Raw genomic sequence first — 20022 nt, 5'->3', positions numbered from 1 at the left:
CAACAACTGAACATTTTAGGTAATCAGCTCACAGTTTGGACATATTTTCAGTTTTTACTACAACTGCTGCTGCTGACAAACAATTATGGTGTACTTGGAGAAATCTTTGTCGAAACTCTTGACCTTATATGTGCAAATGCCATGATGTAACTAGTTATAAAACGTAACAAATTAAGCAGGAATTGAAATGGGTTGTAGAACTCCACTCGATTTTTGCCGGAATGAATACAAAGACAGCTTTGCAGCACCTGGAGGGTTCAAATTCAAACTTTTTGAACTATTAGGGTTCCCAAATACACAAATAAATGTACCAAGGACTAATAAAAGTGGGTTTGGCAAAATGTGACCCCTTTAACTGAATGACTTCAGCAACAAACAATAATGTTTTGTGTGTGAGACTACTGTACATTAAGAGGCCTGGTCCTCTGGAGGAGCATCTGCCACTTGGTGTCGATCCTAGCGACAAGGTCCTTCACCTGAACCACAAGGAGGAAGAAGCCAGAGTTTATCAAACACATCTACACACAAAAGCAGGTCAACCAACATGTTTTTCATCAGTATATGGACTGATATACATCTCATAATGACGTAAGCTGCTCCTTTAACTGTCGTATAAAGAAAAATTGAACATTTACAAGCAAAGGAATTGACAATCTGTTTTTCTTGGGAATATATGTGAGCAAAGTCTGGTCTCTGAACAGCATGCATTTACAAAGACTGAGAAAAACCTAAGCACAAGTAGTGACAGGTTTCCACGTCAGAATATTAAACATTTTCTTGATTTTTCTTTTTTTTTTTTTTAAACAAGGTTTTTGCAGGTTAAATTAATAGTCATACTTCTTGCCCTGCTTTTAACATCAAGCTCACTATGGCTCCCTCTGTCTCTCACACATTGGAAAAAAATTTATTAAAAAGGTTATTAGCAAAAAAAGAATGTTACTTCCAAAATAAGGTTTGATCCATTTTCTGTACAATGAGACCAAAAGTGACCAAATTACTACGGAGCACATAAACATGTTCTATGATTACCAGTCTACCTTCGGTCCTCTGAGTAACCTGGGGATCTTTATGTACACGTACACCCTGATTATTTACACTAAGAAAGCACTGTGTGTGTGTCTGTGTATATATAATCATAGTTATATATCTATAATAATAGTATATACTAATTCATGATGACTTATTTTAAGACTTACTTTGATTAGTTTTTCAGTTTGTTTTTTGATTTAACTTTAGTTTTACAAATACGTATGTCATTTCCCTATTTATTGTTGAAGAGTTTCCTTTTGTAGTTTAGTTTTAGTGTTTGAGTTTTTCAGGTATTACGACTACAGCCTTGATTTATATAAGTTATAAATGGTGGGAATAAAGGTTCCATATTGTGCAAAGCTATCTCAGGTAAACAATCTATAATACTGTAGTTTTATTTCATCAGTGTTTCTGAAAGCTGTTCTTTTATCTCTTCTAGCTGATGAACTTCATTTTACACTACTAGCTTTTTTCCTTGTGTTTCACTAACTATAATAACTGCCTTTGTGCATGTACAGTTGTATATCTACAATGGAGCCAAGCAGCCTTTGAAATTAGTACCAGAATATGGAATTAAAGCTCTACACAGAGACAGTCATAGTAAACTCACTTTACTGCGGTACAGACACTTCTTGCTCTCTCTGATGTCACACTTAACATATGTTGCTATGTCTGAGCACAAATGCAGCAGCTGCTCCTGAAAGCCAGAGGGAAAATCAAGAAAATAATTAAAACAATCCACAAACAAAAGGATATGAGACATTATAAATACCTATGACTAATGAGCTGTAAGATAACTGAGAGGCCTCTTCTTCATGGGAAAATCTAAAAAAAACAAAATGGTAAGAACAAACCTTCTGATGAGCAGGAAAAATCTGGAAATTTGATGCTTCATTTGCTAAGGTCAGAAGGCTGTGGCAGAGGTAGTAGGCCTGAAAAACATCCAACAGGAACAAAAGTTTAATTTCCTTATAGTTAATCCCAACAAAAGATACATTTACTCACAAATACAAAAAAAAAAAAAAAAGAATCTTGAAAACTGATGCAACATTACAACAGTTCAACTTGAAGGTGCAGCATTAAGCATTAACCTGCTGATCAAGGCTGGCCGTGTCCTCCTCCTCCTCTCCCTGAGTCCTGCTGGAGGAGTTCATCAGGCCTTGGAGGATGGTGGAGGGCTGCATACGGGGCAGGTACAGCCTCAGGTCAGCCAGCTGACGGAAACACCAGACATGACGTCAGAAAGTGCAGGTTACTGAAAATAATCACGATGCTGCAAAGGCTTTTACTCCACATATCTAAAGGAAACTTTCACACTTTACCTGAAACTCTTGGTTTTTAGGTGTGTAAGTGCAATTTCCATCCAACAATTTAGAAATCATGCACAGACTAAGATGGTGACGTAGTTGCCTACACAAAAAAAGAGAGGAAAAAGAGGTGAAATATTTGTCTAATTAATCAAGTAGCACCTAACCAGCTGTCATTTTCATATAGTGGATTCATTCTAACGCTTGAAGACAAACTGGCAGAATTTGGCGGCTGTGACTTGTACTTGCTAAATATGAGGACTTAATATGTTTTTGTCATAAAAAAATAATTAGCTTGAATTGTCAAAAACTGGTCAAACAAAAACAATTATCTACACATATGTAGCTTCAGGGAAATCATAACCAAAATATATACTATTATTTTATCACAAGTATTTGGGCTGCTCACAATTGCTTTGCATATTTTAACACTTCATCTTTATAAATCAATGAGATAAAACACAAATGTCAAATTTCAGCATTTTTTTCCAATGTTAGACCTTTGACTGGTACTCTTTAATAGTGCCATCTCACTGTGCCTCTTCTACTGTAATGACTTATTGTCGCCTGAGGAGAGTCAGTGCCACTGACTGTTGTCCAAAGACTGACTTCTGTTTTTACCCATCTTCAGTCATACTGTTGTATATTTCAGTAATGGGCTTTTGTTTAGAAAGCCTAAAAGGCAATAAGACCAATAAATGGTCTTCATATGGTCCATGTGTATAAATAAAGGCGAAGTATGTATGTTTTTTTCCTTGCGTTTGGAAATGCAACAGTTCAAATTTCCCTCTTCTGCTCAAAGAATGAGGAAGACAGTGTGCCGGTTGAGCAAAAATGATACAGTACTTCCTGATTCTGTCACAGCGGCTGAATTGTAGAAGCATAAATAAACACATGACCCAATACTCAGCCGAAAGAGGAGAGAATTGTCGTGGAGGCGTAAACGACAAAGAAATTCGTGGAGAATGGATTGGTTGTCAGTCAGACCTTCCTTTATTGTGCACAAGTGAGAAACTGACAAACGAAGCTTCGCCCTCTGTCAGAAGTCAGTTCTGACCTGTCCTGGAAGTCAGTCTAACTTATAGTAGCCTGCGCTAAGCTTAAATGTGATTGGTTAATATGACGTATGACACTGTCGCTAAGCAGAAGAAAGAAAATAAGATACAAACAGAAAGAATGCAAGACCTTGGAGTTGTTCTGGGAAGTTTTAGGGAGTTGGGTTATGCTGTATCTTGTGGTATCGTTAGAGACAAAGTAGCTTAGAAAACATGCAGAATTGAGAAACTGAGAGCAAGCATTCCTATCTAGGCCTATGTTTAGAAAGAGAATGAAAACTGAAGAGCCATCATAGGTGTCTTATAAACTAATAGAAGTCTTATGGTCAGTATTAAAATCAGTATTAACAGAAGGGTCACTTGGTTTTTCTATTGTTCTGTCTGAGAACACTGCATGATGCTGCTACTGGCTGAAGATACAAACAGACTTATAAAGTTCCCTTTGCACAGCAAAACAAGGGGGAAACACAAAATCCAGTAAGAAGGGAAGGTCTCTGCAAGTAAATGCATCACGACACACTGATGAAGGGTTTATAAGTAATGACTGAGAGGGATTATTACTGGATACATCTATATTGTGTATAACAAATATATAAATATAACAATCTGCCTTTAATGTATATTGTACCACTTATACTCAACCAGTGACATAAATTAACAGAAAAGGACAATTAAATCGTTAATCCCAAGTATTTGTTGGACAATTAATCCCTCAAATGAAACTGAAATGTCATTAACATGACAGCTCTATTAGACATAATAATTAATTGAATAATCATCTCTAAGTGATAGACTAATCAATAATCAACATAGTTTGAAAGTTGCAGCCCTATACTATTTTGAAAACAACAAAATGGACACAAAGACAGGGAAAGATCAATACAAAGGAAAAAATCATTACTTTCCACGCATATTGTCAGGCAGCAGTTGAACAAGCAGGCACATGTTGTGGTGGTCGTCTGTCAGATCAGTGAAGGCCAGACAGATTCTGGACATCTGTAGACATTTAAATTAAATAAATGGCTAAATAAATGACAGAAAATTCACAACAAGCAGATTAACGAATGACAAAACTCATTAAAGCACAAGTGCATCAATTCTAACACACAACACATGCTCTAATCTAATTTCATTCGTCATTCATCTCTAATTGTTTAAGTCTGACAAATGCACAAACTGACCATAGTGTCCCAGTCCCTGATGTTGTTGACAATTTTGTATTGTAGAGGGTACATTTCCACACTGGACTGGTAGATGAGTCGTGTTTCCAGGCTGATCGTACCCAATAACGTCAGCAGTAGCAGCAGCTCATAGTCACTGTATGCCCGCGGACACAGGCTCATACAGTAGGACAAATACTGCAGATAAAAACAACCAGACACTGATGAAATTATTCCACACACAACAGAAACATTTACATGTGACATTATATTTCCGTTTCTCACATACCTTGAACATATTATTACAGTTGTGTTCAGGAAAAATGGTCTGTTCCCTCTGCCCAGGGGGATCTTCACTTTTAATGCAAACATCTTCCCTAAAGACACAAAAATGCATAATGATATACTATGATATAATATAATTTTAGAATTCAATTTAGACTACCTTTAAGAAATTTAGCATAATACAAAAAAAAAAAAAAAAAATCAAAAACCCCAACAAACAAACAAATAAATAAATAATTCTACAGAGAGTAAATCCTGCCCCTTTCAGTGGACTTCCATTGGACTTAAAAATATGTAAAGTGGTTAAAACTGGAAACAACGGAATAAACTCCATCATTGGAAGATATACATCTACCTTTTGCAGTGATCTCGTCTTGGTCCAAATTCCAGCATAAATAAAAAGATAGGTGTTTGACATTGTTGGAGTAAAGCAGCGGTCACATTTGAATAATGACACATTTAACTCACACAGCCATAAACTCCCATTACAGAGCAGATTATCTACAGCTCACACAGGGGGGTAGTATCCTTGTTTCCTTCCTCGTGCATGCAGTTTACCCTTTTAAAATAAGATGATCCAACTCTCATGATTAGACTTGTGGTGCTTTTCACCTCTTTTTTTTTTTTTAAACAATTTTTATTTATTTCTCATTTTCATCACTGTAATACAATCCAATCTCCTCAGGTTGAGGAGCAGGAAAAGAAACAAAAGAACTGAAAACAAACAAATTAAAAGAACAGCCTGTGTTTGTGTCAGAATATGTTTAGGTCCCTTAATAGACACATTTTCCCTGAAAGTCAGCCATTTTCCCGTTTTTCTTTCAACTTCAGTTTTTTATGTGAGATGTTCCATGATAAGTACATCATCTATGATTGGCTTTTCACCTCTTTTAATCATTCTGACTTGTCCTTATTGAACACGGTGAAATGTGCTGAGCTAATAGCACTTCAGCTGTTGGTGATATGTATCATAGGAGATGAGGCATCCTGATCACTAGGCCTTTTCACACTAAACTAAATGGTATTTTACAGTCTTTGCAAAAAGCTTTCCTGACTTGCAAAATTATTTTTGACAAACAAAATACGTGCATGGTATAATTCAAACAGTGAAACACATTATTTGTCTCTCACTGTAATTTCTTTCACTAACTAGAAGCACTCGGAGAGCGCAGACCTCCGCCAAGGCTGATCAGTGGCCCCCCCCCCGTGGGCCCCCCCACCCCCGATCACCACCAAAATGTAATCATTTCTTCCTTATCCCATTTCCAACAAACCCTGAAAATTTCATCCAAATCTGTCCAGAACTTTTTGAGTTATGTTGCACACTAACGGACAGACAAACCCCCACCCCCCCCCCCCGTGGGCCCCCCCACCCCCGATAACCACCAAAATTTAATCATTTCTTCCTTATCCCATTTCCAACAAACCCTGAAAATTTCATCCAAATCTGTCCTTAACTTTTTGAGTTATGTTGCACACTAACGGACAGACAAACAAACAAACAAACAAACCCTGGCAAAAACATAACCTCCTTGGCGGAGGTAATTATGTCCCATGGCAGTCCACTGGAAGGGGGCTCTCTATGAGGAGAGATACTTACAGCAGGTCTCCTTCTGTGAATAGGGGCTGCAGATTCTCAAAGGGAAACAACTTTACAAAAGGAACTCCCATATTCATTAGGACCAGCGTCACATCTGCCAAACTGGGAACCCAGACTTCAAACTGTTGGCTTCTGTTTTCCACTGAAGAACCATGTCAAAAAGAAAGAAAAAACAATCAAAATGAATGTCTAAGGAGAGAAGGGGAACATACAAACCCACACAAAGAAAACACTTACCTATCTGAGAGGCAGCGCTGTAAGCGATGTCGCAGAGGGCCTGTAGAATCTTTTCACACAAAATCCTCTCACTATGAACTGACATCATCTGAGGACATTAGAAACAAATTATTTAAAGTTCTGACACTTAGACAAATATCATTTCCACTGTGTATCAGTAAGAATCTAATGATACAGTACGTTTGTGAAATACAATGATAGATTATGATCCTATAATCAGTGATAAGTCACACTAAAATGAAGGCATCACCATGCAGTGGCTGGATAAAGAAGAAACATTGCAAATCTTTGATTAATTTGTGTCTATACTCTTGGATATTACCAAGCACAAAGCAGCTACACTTCCTAATGTTAACTACACCAGTACAAAACCTTCTCTCCACCTTACAAGGATGAAGACAGCAGTCAGAGTTTTCGAAGTGCAAAATGTATTATCTGGGGCGCTGCTAGCAATTGTGGGCCCCATGAAAGGTAAATGTTGTGGGTCCTGCATAAAATAAAGTATCTGTATATTTGTCATTAGAGTGGGGTGGGTGTACGTGTTGTAGGGGCAGAAGGTATATGCGTGGTGCGTTCCATAAGTGCCGTAACTACTGTAACTGGTGTGAAACTGAAAGTGAAATTTAACTTTGGACGTTCGACTCCCGGCTTCTATGCCTTTCTTTTACTGCGGAGGTTACATGAAATTTTCACAACTTTTAACCTATATCCACTGGCCCCCCTGGGAATGCTGAGCCCCATGAATTTGTCATGTTAACCCCCCCCTTACGGCACCCCAGTGTATTATATACAAAGAAATGTATGTATTTAGTACTTTTTGAAGTCTGAAAAGCACCTTCTGGTGATACTGACCCACATACTGTAGAAGTTTGATTTATAAAATATGGACACTTTAAGAGCTATTTCTGTGTAAAACAGCCATGTACACACCACTTTAAATTATAATTTTCTACTTTGACCATTTTCAGTCTGGATGTCCACGTACATTATGTGTTCAGTGTAGCCATGCTGTAGGAAGTGTAGTTTTGTGGAAAATTCACAATCCATAAAAAATGTAAAAAAAACCCAAAACAAAACAGAAACTTGTGTTTTCCCACTTAACTTTATGTTCAGTGTGTTCAGTTGTCTGCAGGCTGTTCGAAATGCATGTTCATAAAGCTCCCACATTTTTAAAAAGTACAAAGTACTAGCAGATCACAAAATATAAAACAAATATGTCCACCCTGTGACTGACAAATACATGTAAAAATAATGACAGGGTGGACAGTTTTGGCTAAAGTTAGCATTTAATGACCACTTGTTGGACCTTGAGTTGGCAAAATAGGTCATCTTTGAAGAAGATGCTGATGTGCAACAGATATAATTTAAATTTCTGAAAATTTTTATATTAAACGATATTTTGTGGTGAAAAGGTTGACATGCTAAGCTTGACCACATTTAAGTACAAACATAAAATGATGAAAATTTTGAAATGTAAATACTGAATGTTCTCATAGACTATGTTTCCACCCCCAATGAAGATGCTCAAAATGATAATGAGCTTACAGCCAGTTTGTTTTTTAGATTTTGGCTGATTTATTGTGTCTTGTGTCCTGAAACACAAAAGAGTGAATCAGCAAACTGGATGATATTCACTTGAGATCAACTCATGTTCATTTATTTTACCTGTAATAGTCTAGATGTTTAACAATGTTGTCCATTAAACAGACGTTACTGTGAGTCATGGTGCTGAGTCCAAAAGCTGAAGACGCAACACTATTCTACCATGAAAATTAGTCACGGTATTTGTGACTTGTACAACTGTACGCTGTGTGTGGACATCAGGTGCAGTCAGTAAAAGATATGTTTCAGAGTACACCCACTACACAAGCAGTATATGATACATGTTTAGTGTAAGCAAAGGGTTAAACTCATTCCTGAGTAAAGCTGCACAAATGCAATCTCAGCATGTGCAATTGTATATTAAGGCTGCAATTCAAATGCATGTATGGTGATAGATTTTAGATTCGGTGACACTAAACAAAAGACACAATGTGAAAAATGGGAAACTGAAATTCCCTACTTAATTGTTTTTTTTTTGTTTTTGTTTTTTTTTTTTAAGTTTTTTTTATATATTAGTTTTTGTCTGTATGTTTGAGTTGGAAAAAATCATAAAATTATCAGTAACCTATATATTTCTCGTTTATAAAGAAAGTAGACTCTCAATGAACAAGTGCAAATCACAAATTGCCTTTCCTCTGTTCCTCTATGGCAGCAACAACGTGCTACACAAGCAACTGTTAGCTTAGAAATGGAATTGGCTAATGTTGACTAATGAAACAGTGTTGTCTGAAAATGACTACAGTATTGTAAAATATAGTATTATAATATTTAAGTGTATCAATATCATTTTATACCCCTTCACTGAATGGCAATGCAGTGGCTTCAGCCTACCTTGAACAGGAATCGCGTAACCTGAGACGGACAGGGTGAACGGCTGTTGTAAGCCTCCTGGAACAATCCAATGTTAATATGCAGTCTCAGCTGAGCATGGCTGGACCTAACCCAGGAGAAGAAAAATCAAAGAAATTCTTACTTGCCAAAGCTAACAGTATAAACTCAATGACTTCAGTGGCTTTGTTCTCAAACACAGCTCACCAGAGAAGTGGTTTCTGTGCTGTCTCCTGTGGATTAAGCATGCACTGTCTGAGCTGCAGTGAATCCTGATTGAAGATGCGACCAAAGTTATCCAGATTGAACACCATTTCTCCTGGAGGCACATCCCTGATGGCACTGGAGACCAGCGAGTAGCGCTGCAGGAACTGCCTGTGAAACACATTACAACAAAAACTTGAGTTCACCATTAAGGTTTAGTAATGTCGCTGTGATTGTGGATGTCAGAACACTTACTGCTGCTCAGCAAACATGGCCTCATCTCTGTTCTCCTTGGCCTCCTCATTTTCAGCTATTCTCAACAGGTCTTCTTTACATGCAGTTAAAAGTTGTGTTTCAACCTCTTTAGCTCTAACGGACAAAAATCATGTATATTAACATAACTTCCTCCTTGTGTATGGCTACAACCATTAAAACTAAACTGTTACCCAAGTCAAATTTTTTAATTACTTACTTTTTGTGGTTCATTATTTCCTTCACCATCTGATCAAGGCTGTTCTTGTAGATGTTTGTACTTGTTTTGGACACTGAAGGTTTCTGTATGAAACACAATAGACAGTATTTAGGATCCAATAAAAAACAAAAGCTGAGTATTGCTGAACATATACAGTTGAACCTAAAATTTGACAGTATTTAGTAATTTGAAAAAACATTTTAAGACCATTATGAACATAATTTAAACCTAGGTATCAGTAGTAAATGAGTTGCACTGGTGCTTGGGCTATGGTGATGCTCCTGATGTGATTACTAAATCAAAAAAGGGTGATAGCACAGGGAGCAAAAAGTTTCAAATCTGATGTTTTCTACAGGCTTCAGTCAATCACTAAATACACAGTTCTCAAGCAAGATATTATTGAATCGGTGAAAACATATGAAAATAATATTAATAGACACAAATGTATCTCATTACTGTAAGATCTTCCTGTCTTGTTAAGAAACTTTGTTTTTCAATAGACACACCATGTTAACATGTACAAACACCACAATACACAAGATAAGGTGCTTTAGCGAAATTTTTTAAAATACTTTTGTCTTTGTTCTGTTTATTTCATGTTAGTTTCAGCTTTTTAAATGTCTAAGCAGTTTTAATCCATGCAGACTGTTTTAATCCTTTAGTTTTCCTTTGTTTGAATTACAGATCCTAGGTCTTTTGAACTTGCTTTGTGACTCAGGTCTCAGGTGAGGCTGATGGCCTGGGTAAAAAAATAAACACGTGGTACGGGAATATTTCACACTTAGTGACAGAAACCTTGATTGTTAAGCAAAAGACTCACAGTATGATTTTGCCTTATTGACTGTTTTTTTATTTTGTGTTTCAAAACTGTCATGTTTATTTAATTTGTAAAAATATTGGAAAATATGTTTTCACTGCTACTTCTGTCTGAGTTTCCATTGACATAATAATGCCTTGCAGTAGCAGTCAGTGCCAGATGGTGATAGTAATGCATGTAAACGCAGGATACCACCAAAGCAGAAAAAAGAAAGCAATCAGTAAGTTCTGAACTACTGTAGAATAATGATGGCACATGGGGGAACCCATGGACGTAGCCTGCCCCTCAGTCATTTATATCTATATAAATGACTTGTTCTGATTTTTCTTTTTTTCTTTAGAGAGAGGAGGTCAAAGTCTCTTGGTCTTTCGTATGTGTTTTCTTTATGTAACAATGCATCCATTGCTCACTGTTCAATTGTTTTGTTTATTAACAAAAAAAGAAGAGAAAAACTGAAATGTTGAGAATGGAAAGATTGGTTATTGGTCACATACTTGTTACGTGACCACAATGTAATTTAAATGTATGTTGAACTTTTCTCAATATTTCTAAATAAAAATCTGAAAAAAAAAAAAAAAAAAAAGGACTTGTTCTGATGTAACACAAACTCAGCGATTCCTATCTTTGTGAAATTATATACTAATAAAACAAAAATACAAATATATTCATTTCTGCACTTAGATTCTCCTAAATCAGGGGCGTCAAACCCATTTTAGTTCAGGAGCCACATCCTCCCAATATGATCTGAAGTGGGCCGGACCAGTAAAATAATCACAAAATATATAAATTATGTCAACACCAAACTTTTCTCTATGTTTAAGAGTGAAAAAAGTCAAATTACATTATGGAAATACTTAAACCTACAAACAATCCTTTAAAAAAATGTGAATAACATGAACCATGAAAAATGCCTTAGCGTCACATTTGTACATGTTCATTACAACTTACAGATCCCAGTGGATTTACAAATACAAAAAACATTTAGTAACAGGCAGAGTTTGGTAAAATTGTACTTCTCTGAAGACATTTTAGGTTGTTCATATTTGTTCAAGTTATTCACATTTTTGTGAAAGGACAGTTGATAAATACAAACATTGCCATAAGGCAATTTTTGCATTTGTGGAATTCTGAATGTGGAACCTGTACTAAAATTGGCATGTCACCAATTCATCTCAAGGACTGAATTGGACCCTTAGGTGGGCCGTATCTTTGACACCCGTGTCCTAAATCATACACAGTGGACCGTTTGACACCCACAGACGGTACCATATGAACAGTAAATCTTAATGAAGCTTACATTTCTTCTGTGCCTGGTATGTCCTGGTGTACTTGGCTCTGAGAAAGCTCCCTTTTCCGGTGTATTTGGAGGCTTGGTAGCATGCTCCATCATTTCCTTCAAAGACAGTAGCTGCTCATCCTCACTGCTGTCGGAGCTCTGGGTGACAACCATATCTAACTCAAAGTTCAGACCCAGGTCCAGGTCTAAAGAAGACTCCTCATCATGTATCGACTTTGCATCTCTTTCACCTGTCTGCCCATCCTCCCTCAACACAGACGGAGAACAAGCAGATGGAGAAGCAGCGTCCTTTTCTACAGTACATGCCGTCACATTCTTGGGAGTTAAAGACTTGTGCTTCTGGTTATTTTTACTGAGCTCATCGCTGACAGGCGTCTCTGTAGAAGGAACAGGATGGTTGTGTGCACTGTGTTTGGAGGAAAGTGGCATGTTTTCAATGTTTACTCGTACTAAAGTCACTGTTGGCATGGAGATTTGCATGTGATCCGTTAAAGAAACTTTGGTCTGCACTGGATGAGGAGAATCAGTCTGTGTGGGGCTCTGATTTTCAGCACAAGGGGATCCAGTAAGAGGACTTCTGGAGCTGGTCACAATGTCAGATGAACAACTTTTCTCTGAAGTGTGCAATTTGGTTGTACTGTCTGTCTTGGGCTTTACAGTTTTCTGTCCATTGTTGACTATATATGTCATGGGATCAGGGGTAAAAAGCTGGTCTATGTCATCAGGAATAACAGGTCTTCGTGAATGGGAAATTTTGCGACTGGATGATGAGCCTGAGGATTGTTTTTGGGATGATTTAGGACTATTTAAATCTGGCTTTTTGCTCTTTGAAGGTGATGCCAGCGTCACAACATTCTTATCAGTGAATTGCACACAAGCTTTCTTCACCCCCTGTAATGGCTGTGTAGTTAAACAAGGTCTGGGGACAGGTGATGTGCATGATGATGAGACTTGTTTCAGTGATGGTGACAGTTTAAAACATTGTGATTTGCCAGATGTTGGTTCACTGCACAGATTGTTCTCTGTGGTTCTGGGTGACAATGAAGGCCTCACAGAGGACTGAGGCCCTTGCGGTGGGTTGAGCTGAAGTCCAGCAGTGCTTTTTGGTACGGTGTCGGAGTTGAGGGCCTGGAGACATGGTTTCTTGGCGTTGTCATTTTGGCTTTCAGGTTCCCTGTGTCTCCTCTGACTGGAATGATTAACTGTCACAGAAATAGTAGTGATTATCCATTTGGCTTTTTGTGACCATATTACACCACATATCATTATAATAATTATAATAATAATTTAATACTAAACATGACTAAAAATCACTTCTGTTTGCTTTACAGGCCAGTCAGTTTTCACATCAGATTTGATGAATGAATGAAGAAAAACAAACACACACACACACACACATATACATACAAACATGACAGAGGAGGGTATTCAACAAAATCCCTCCATCCAATGCACCTGTTTGGCAAGTTCACCAGACCTCACACCACTAGACTTTTTTTATGGGGATACCTAAAAGACAAAGTCTACGCGATGAGACCTGCAACAGTTGCTGAATTGAGAGCAGCCATTGAACGTGAATGCACACAAATACTAAGGGAATTGTTTTGTGATGTGTGTGATTCCATTGCTTGGCATTGTCAGCAGTGTCTGGACCAGTTTGAGAACAGGACAAAACAATAAAATTATGTTTGTAAATTCTATTACATTTTGAAAATTAAATGAATTTTAATAAACACCTACTTTGCAATTATTTAAAGTGTGTATACATTTTCTTGGGACATCCTGTATATATAATAAAATCCAAGTGGCCTCTCTGAATTTTAAATAATCAACCACAAAGAAAGTTAGAGGTGAGAGAACGTCCTGAATATTATCTGTCACACAGCCCTGTGTGATGTTTTCAGCAAACACAGATTCAAACAGATATATAATATTACACAATTTACAATGACAACTGTTAGAATATATGTTCATCATTCTCTGCTATTAAGGAAATTTTAATGCAAATTCTCATGATCTTTTATTAAGTAACTATCACTAACATTTTAGTTTACAAAGTTGTTTTATATTACCTGGAAGTGGCTTTTCTTTTGAAGGGGCTTGTTCATGCTCTTGGTCCTACAAGACATTAAAAGAAAAAAAGAGTTATTCAATATCCAAGTCCACTGCAAATTTAGAAAAAATTCTGAGGGTAAAAAATTGTCAGAGTGAACGACGGTACATCTGAACTGAAGACTCAGGGGTCTTGGGAATCAGGGAAAATTAAGAAAGAAGTTCCAAAGTTAGTTGTTTCTATAACAAAATTCATTCTTTGTTTTACTCTGAAAGTCCTGCTCGGCTGTGCTTGTGTGTAATTGGATTAACACGAAGAGACTCAAATTACAATATCACAGGAACTTCAGTTTAACTTGCATTTCAGACACATTGTTACATTTCTCCAGAGATCTTTCACATTTGCATTTCTCAAAATAATTAAAATAAATATTGTCCAGCTGATTAACAGCTACATGCTCGTAACATACCAAAATACTTGTTTCCAAAAATAAAGAGAGATTTTTTTATGCAAGTGAACATATGTTTACCTTCAGAATGTCACACAGGTTTCTGTCTCACAACCAAAAGAGTTAAAATAGTTGACTTGTTGACTTTGAATACTCAAAAGCATTTTCTGTTGTAAACTGTGCCTATAACTGAATGACATTAAGTTATAACTGTGAAACAGCGTTTTTGCACAGAACATGGACTACAGGTTTTTACGTGGACCATTCCTTCTATTTATACTGTTTTCATTTAGAGACCAGAGTGGAGGAAGTTGTGGGAAACAAGAGACAATAGCATCTGTTTAGTTTATCAGAGGAATGTGCGCCTAGCATTTAACATTGTAAAATTGTTTCAGGTCTGTGACTTCCAAGGATTCATAAAGGGGTACGAAACTAATAGATACAAATAGGAATGTACATGATTTATTCTAGCAAGCTAGATAGGAGATAGAGCAAGGTTAATAAAGTCAAAGGTCAAGCTGTTATTCACACATCAGAGACCACTAAGTGAGAATCATAAAGTATCTTATAACTAACACATTCGACATAGGTGTGGTAGTTATATTATGCTAAGATGAAAAACTAGTATGGAGTAAAATTAATTTTACATTACAATGAAATGAATTATTAGAATGACAATTATTTTATGTAAATATGACCATACAAGAACTGTTTTTAGTTATGTTATGTTCTGTAAAACAGCCCCAGACCCACCAGCTTTGCAGAATGCCTACACAGCTGTTGTTATGAGATGGGGACACAAATCTATACACATCTATAGGACACAATCGTCTATTCAAACATCTATTATTCTATTATCAAAACCCCAGCAAAACTTGACATGCCAACACATACATATGCTGCATTAAAACCACCACAAATTAAGGACTTTACCTGGTCAGATATTACAGGACTGTGCATGTTGGATAAAGTAGACCCTCGGCTCCTGTCAGAATGGCTGCTCAGAGAAGTCTGACTGCGACTGGAGCCCCAGGAGTCTGAGTGGTGCACTGGGAAAATGTCCTTAGCTGAACAGGTGACTAGTGGTAGAATATCAGGTCTGTGGAGCTGGACCAGAGGGACACCTCCAGCTTCACAGAACTGGACCTAGCACAGACAATGAGAAACAGAACAACTCAAAAAGATTCACTGTATGGCAGGTCATATATAAAAGGTGGAAGTAAATTGACAAAAACAGAGGTGATGAAAATGCATTTGAAGTGATAGATGGAAGAGTGAATATAGATTGTAATGGAACTTTAACTTCTTTGTCTCATCTCCTTCTCCAACACCCCCCACTGTTGCTTTTCTATGGAACCTACTGAGGTCTCTACCCTCTCACAGGATGTGTATGGAAATGCACAGACACAGGAAAAAAAATAGGCCTAGGAAGGTGTTGACTTTATCATATGTAAATGCAAAGCAACAAAGGTGACTGCGTCAGTTCTTGACTAGGTGTAAAACCCGGGGTCCACACTGAATCAAAAGGCCCTTTGAAGCCCCCTGTAGGTGTCACCTGAGAGATGGTATGCACCCAATAAAGATGGATTTTGCCAGAAGCTCGGTTTCTTTCATCACAATCACCGCTCATGTGCAGACTGACCTTTCTTTGCAAAGACATAAAAACCTTGTCAGCTGGCAGAAGTCTCTATTTCATTACTCATCAGCAACAGAGAAAAAAATCCACAAGTTTGATTGTAACAGAGGTGATACAATGAAAACTGTAATGTTTCAGTCACACATTTATTGACATATGTGAACCCAGTTCTGTAGACTGTTAAAATGACTTAACAAATCTTTAATACAGGTAAACAATGTAGTTCAAACAGCAGCATGGCTAGCAGCAGTTTGGTGAACAAGACCTGCTTATAAAACTAACAGTTTACACACTGATGCACTTGAGGAATCAAGAATATATGACCAAGTTGGTAAATAATGCGCTTTTTTGTCATTTAAAGTGATAGAGAACATGGGTTTGAAGATGCTCATGATATCTAGGCATCATATGCCATGCCATGCCATGCCATTCCCAGCTTTTATGTTGAGTGTCAACAGAAGACGGCTTGACAAATGCATGATAATTGCATTCTGGGATGCCACTGAAAATTTCTGTTTTTAGAACAATACTTGAATTTTTAGTGTTAGTTAATATTAACTATCAACAAATCTTTATTAACTCTTTGTTTCAATTACTCAACAAACCCAGTTATTAAAAATAATCTATAGTGGAAATAATGGTATCTTTAGAAACAAAACATTGTGTTGAATGTACAAACTGATCAGGCTGATTCCAGACTGTATGCTACAGCACAATTAAAAAAGAAGAGGTAAGATCGCAGTTCAAATTGTGGATCACAAGTGTGATCAGAATCTCACCCATAACAGTTCACAAACAACACATTTTACAAGAATATTTAAATGACAAAAGATAAATACCTTTGTTGAGTTTTGTCTTTGCTCTGTTGCATTTCTGCTTCCTGAGCTTGATAAAGTGACAGCGGATTTGGTCTCATGAATTCTTCTCATATACGAGGAAGGGGAATAGTTGTTTATATCCTGCCTTGAACTGGAGTAGGAAAGCCGGTTTGGGATCTGAGACGGTTTCATTGGAATCTCCTGAAGAACTGAGGTAGATGGAGGCTGGGGAGGCTGCTGAAGTAGGATGTCTTTCACTGAAAGACAGAACAGAACAAAAGAACATATTATACACTTTATTTTTTCATTCCGATTAAAGAAGGTTGTGTCAATATTGTGACTGTTTTGTATTAGGTACTATTAACCTAGCACTGCATAATTACTCAAATTCTAATTGCAAAACCCGTGTATCCAATAGGATCCTTACAAAAAAGACTGAAATTTAAAAAGGTCCAGTTGTTAAGATTTAAGGGCATGTAACTGTAGAAATGGAATATTGTATTTATTATATTTTGTCAATGTGTAATCACATGATTGTGCCTATAATTATAAGCTTATTTTCTGAAACCTTTCATTAAGAAATTACTAATCATTCTCTGTTGAGGCAATGATACTTATGTGGTGTTTGCTCCCCTGCCCACTCAATACAAGCAAGGTGATGTCAATAAACCAAGGAAAGAAACGGTTTCAGCGGTATGTTGATATTTTAGATGCTGAGCAGAGAGATATACTATTTCAATCATGCCAAAAGAAAGTAGTGGTAGTAAAAGCCTCACTACCTAAAACTTTATTAAATTCACCCCAAAAACATTAATGAATGACAGACAGACAAGATTTTATCACCCACACCAAAATCATTGTGAAATAATTTCTTTCACAGCCACAACTGTCCTTGACATGTGACATAGTTAAACACAACAGTATATAAACACAGTGTCAGTGAATGGCTTAGTTACAATGTAAGTATTTCAGGTAGAACTGATGAATTGTTCAATCTTATTTTACTGTCCACTTCCATCAGTGGCACTCAATCAAATATGACTAGGCATGCTCATTCATTGCATTTCTTATTTAAGCTTCTGTATTTATTCATTCATTCTTTATGTTCTTTGTGGACACCACATCAACGTAAGTTGATATTTCTGAATTGATTGCTGTCTGCATATTCCTTTTCTAAGTCCTTTCTCAGGAAGGACGGGTGTGTGTAAACTTTGTGTTAAGATATAACCTGTGTAAACCAATTGTATTTGATTTGCAACACTAGAAAACAAACATGTCCCAGGGGCATGGTGTTAAAGGGACATTACAGTGTGTGTTACAATGTGTGTTATTTGCTTTGAACAACTCTACATGTCTAAAAGTGACTGGCTACAATGTCTTAGACCCTTACAGTGATTATAGTAATTAAATTGTAGCTACAATCAAAATGAAATTTGTAGCAAACATCTCCCCTTGTCAAACACTAACTACTGTCTGTAAGAAACCCTCAAGCCTGTCCCCTCAGGGGACAATTTCCACAACACCTTAAGGAGAAGCAAGCTACACACTCATACAAACATCAAAAGAAACGGTACACTTGCACTCACCTTTACTCTGTGGTGAGAAGTTTTCAGTGAGCACCCTGCACAAGTTAACAGCAGAACACATGTAGCATTAGTGAAATATACACGGAGATCTTCCAACGCCGCAGACAGGTGACATAGTTCCAGTTGTTCTGCCGTGGCCAACACTAGGAAGACCCCTGTTCGACCAATCACGACATGACAACACGATCCACGAGGAAATGTTTGCAGGGTACAGAGGAAATATCAAACAGCCACTGGGGAACAGTTGCATTAAGAATTAATACCTGTTAAGGAATTTAGTAGATTTAACTGAAAATCTTAGGGGCAACATGTGACACATGAATACAATATGTGTTCATCCTTCTGCTCTGTGCAAACATAGGGCACTAGCCAGGTAGCGGTAGGTTACTTACTAATTACATGTAAGGTATGTTTAATGGCTTAGCAACATAGAGAGGTTATGAACTAGCTTTGGCAGAACATTTAACTGACGATATTTTTCCAGAAGATGTCAACGTACACATATTATTGATATTTACTTTCACTCACTACTGAACAATGAAGCTGGACGTTAACGAGCCGCTGTTTCAGGAAGTGTCATTTTAAGCTAGCTGACTAACGCCTTTTACCAAATTAGTTACACGTTGTGGTTAAGAGAGTGGTCAAGTTCGTCTCACCGGTTGTCTGCCTTGTTTTGGGACGCCTTTCTCATTTTGAGGATCAGACCGGAGTCATAAAATCTCAGTTAACGCCGGTAAATAAATAAGAAGCGGCGATGCTAAAAACATCCCACGAGCATCGAGATCCCGCCTGAGACGCATGGACAACGTATCACGAATTGCATTGTGGGACTTGAAGTGAAGTCTAAACGGATAGTCCACCTAAATTCCACTCAAACATTGCATAATATGACAAAACAACTTTGAGAATAATAGAAAAATGTATATTATTCAGTGAGCAAACATTATGGTTTAGGTACTAGTGCACCCATAACGTTACTTACGTTTCTACTATCTTTTACAGAAAGTCTGCAAACGAAACGTCACCATAACTCAGCCTACTAAAATATTACAACAGAAAGAACGTGATCATTTCAGTCTCTGTCATATTTTTGTTCACAGATGTGTAGACGAAAAATACTTGACTGCAAACCTCATCAATCCACAATTACTTAAAATTAAATAAATAAACACCTTGCATAGAGGAAATAAAAATGGTGGAAAAAACTTATATAGATCACACAGTAGATTTCACAATAGGATGACCATATGTCCATCTGTATGAGGGACTGCACTATATTTTTTATCATTTGTCCCATGTTCCACATTTTAATTAGATCAAAATCAGGTCGGTTGTCAATTAAATCTTAACTGAATTTTTAGAGAAAAAAAAAAAAAAGGGGGAATTTATCCACCACCGTTGTATGAGCTGCACAGAGCCTCTTTTGTTGTGCCTCTTTTGCTGGCCAGATCACAGATTATTTGCTCCTTAAATCAGAGAGAAGTTGAACAGCTTCCCTGCCTTTACCTAACTTTCATCTATTTCATTAATTTCAAACATCCCCATTAGAAACCCTTAGTGTTGACTGAATATTTGAAACTAAATTTGT

The 20022-nt window shown here is 37.1% G+C and overlaps 1 protein-coding gene across 1 annotated transcript in view; it reads right to left on the bottom strand.

Moving 5' to 3' along the window:
* Positions 1-19232, bottom strand: part of washc2c (WASH complex subunit 2C) — a 40251-nt gene extending 21019 nt beyond the window's left edge. The window contains exons 1-21 of the mRNA XM_030155444.1: positions 19091-19232; positions 18435-18469; positions 16870-17105; positions 15328-15540; positions 14214-14231; positions 13966-14011; positions 11894-13095; positions 9780-9862; positions 9563-9676; positions 9311-9478; positions 9107-9212; positions 6674-6761; positions 6437-6578; positions 4841-4928; positions 4573-4749; positions 4293-4387; positions 2352-2439; positions 2121-2243; positions 1884-1961; positions 1640-1726; positions 408-476 (exon numbers count right to left, since the gene is read on the bottom strand). Coding sequence (XP_030011304.1) covers positions 408-476; positions 1640-1726; positions 1884-1961; positions 2121-2243; positions 2352-2439; positions 4293-4387; positions 4573-4749; positions 4841-4928; positions 6437-6578; positions 6674-6761; positions 9107-9212; positions 9311-9478; positions 9563-9676; positions 9780-9862; positions 11894-13095; positions 13966-14011; positions 14214-14231; positions 15328-15540; positions 16870-17105; positions 18435-18469; positions 19091-19125 — 3291 coding nt within the window. The 5' untranslated portion in view covers positions 19126-19232. The remainder of the gene's footprint in view (positions 1-407; positions 477-1639; positions 1727-1883; positions 1962-2120; positions 2244-2351; positions 2440-4292; positions 4388-4572; positions 4750-4840; positions 4929-6436; positions 6579-6673; positions 6762-9106; positions 9213-9310; positions 9479-9562; positions 9677-9779; positions 9863-11893; positions 13096-13965; positions 14012-14213; positions 14232-15327; positions 15541-16869; positions 17106-18434; positions 18470-19090) is intronic.
* Between the last annotated feature and the right edge of the window lie 790 nt (positions 19233-20022).

Source organism: Sphaeramia orbicularis, chromosome 15 (genome assembly GCF_902148855.1).
Source record: "Sphaeramia orbicularis chromosome 15, fSphaOr1.1, whole genome shotgun sequence".
Taxonomy (NCBI): Eukaryota; Metazoa; Chordata; class Actinopteri; order Kurtiformes; family Apogonidae; genus Sphaeramia; species Sphaeramia orbicularis.
The sequence above is the reverse complement of the archived record's forward strand: the minus strand, read 5'-3'. Positions and strand labels throughout refer to the sequence as shown.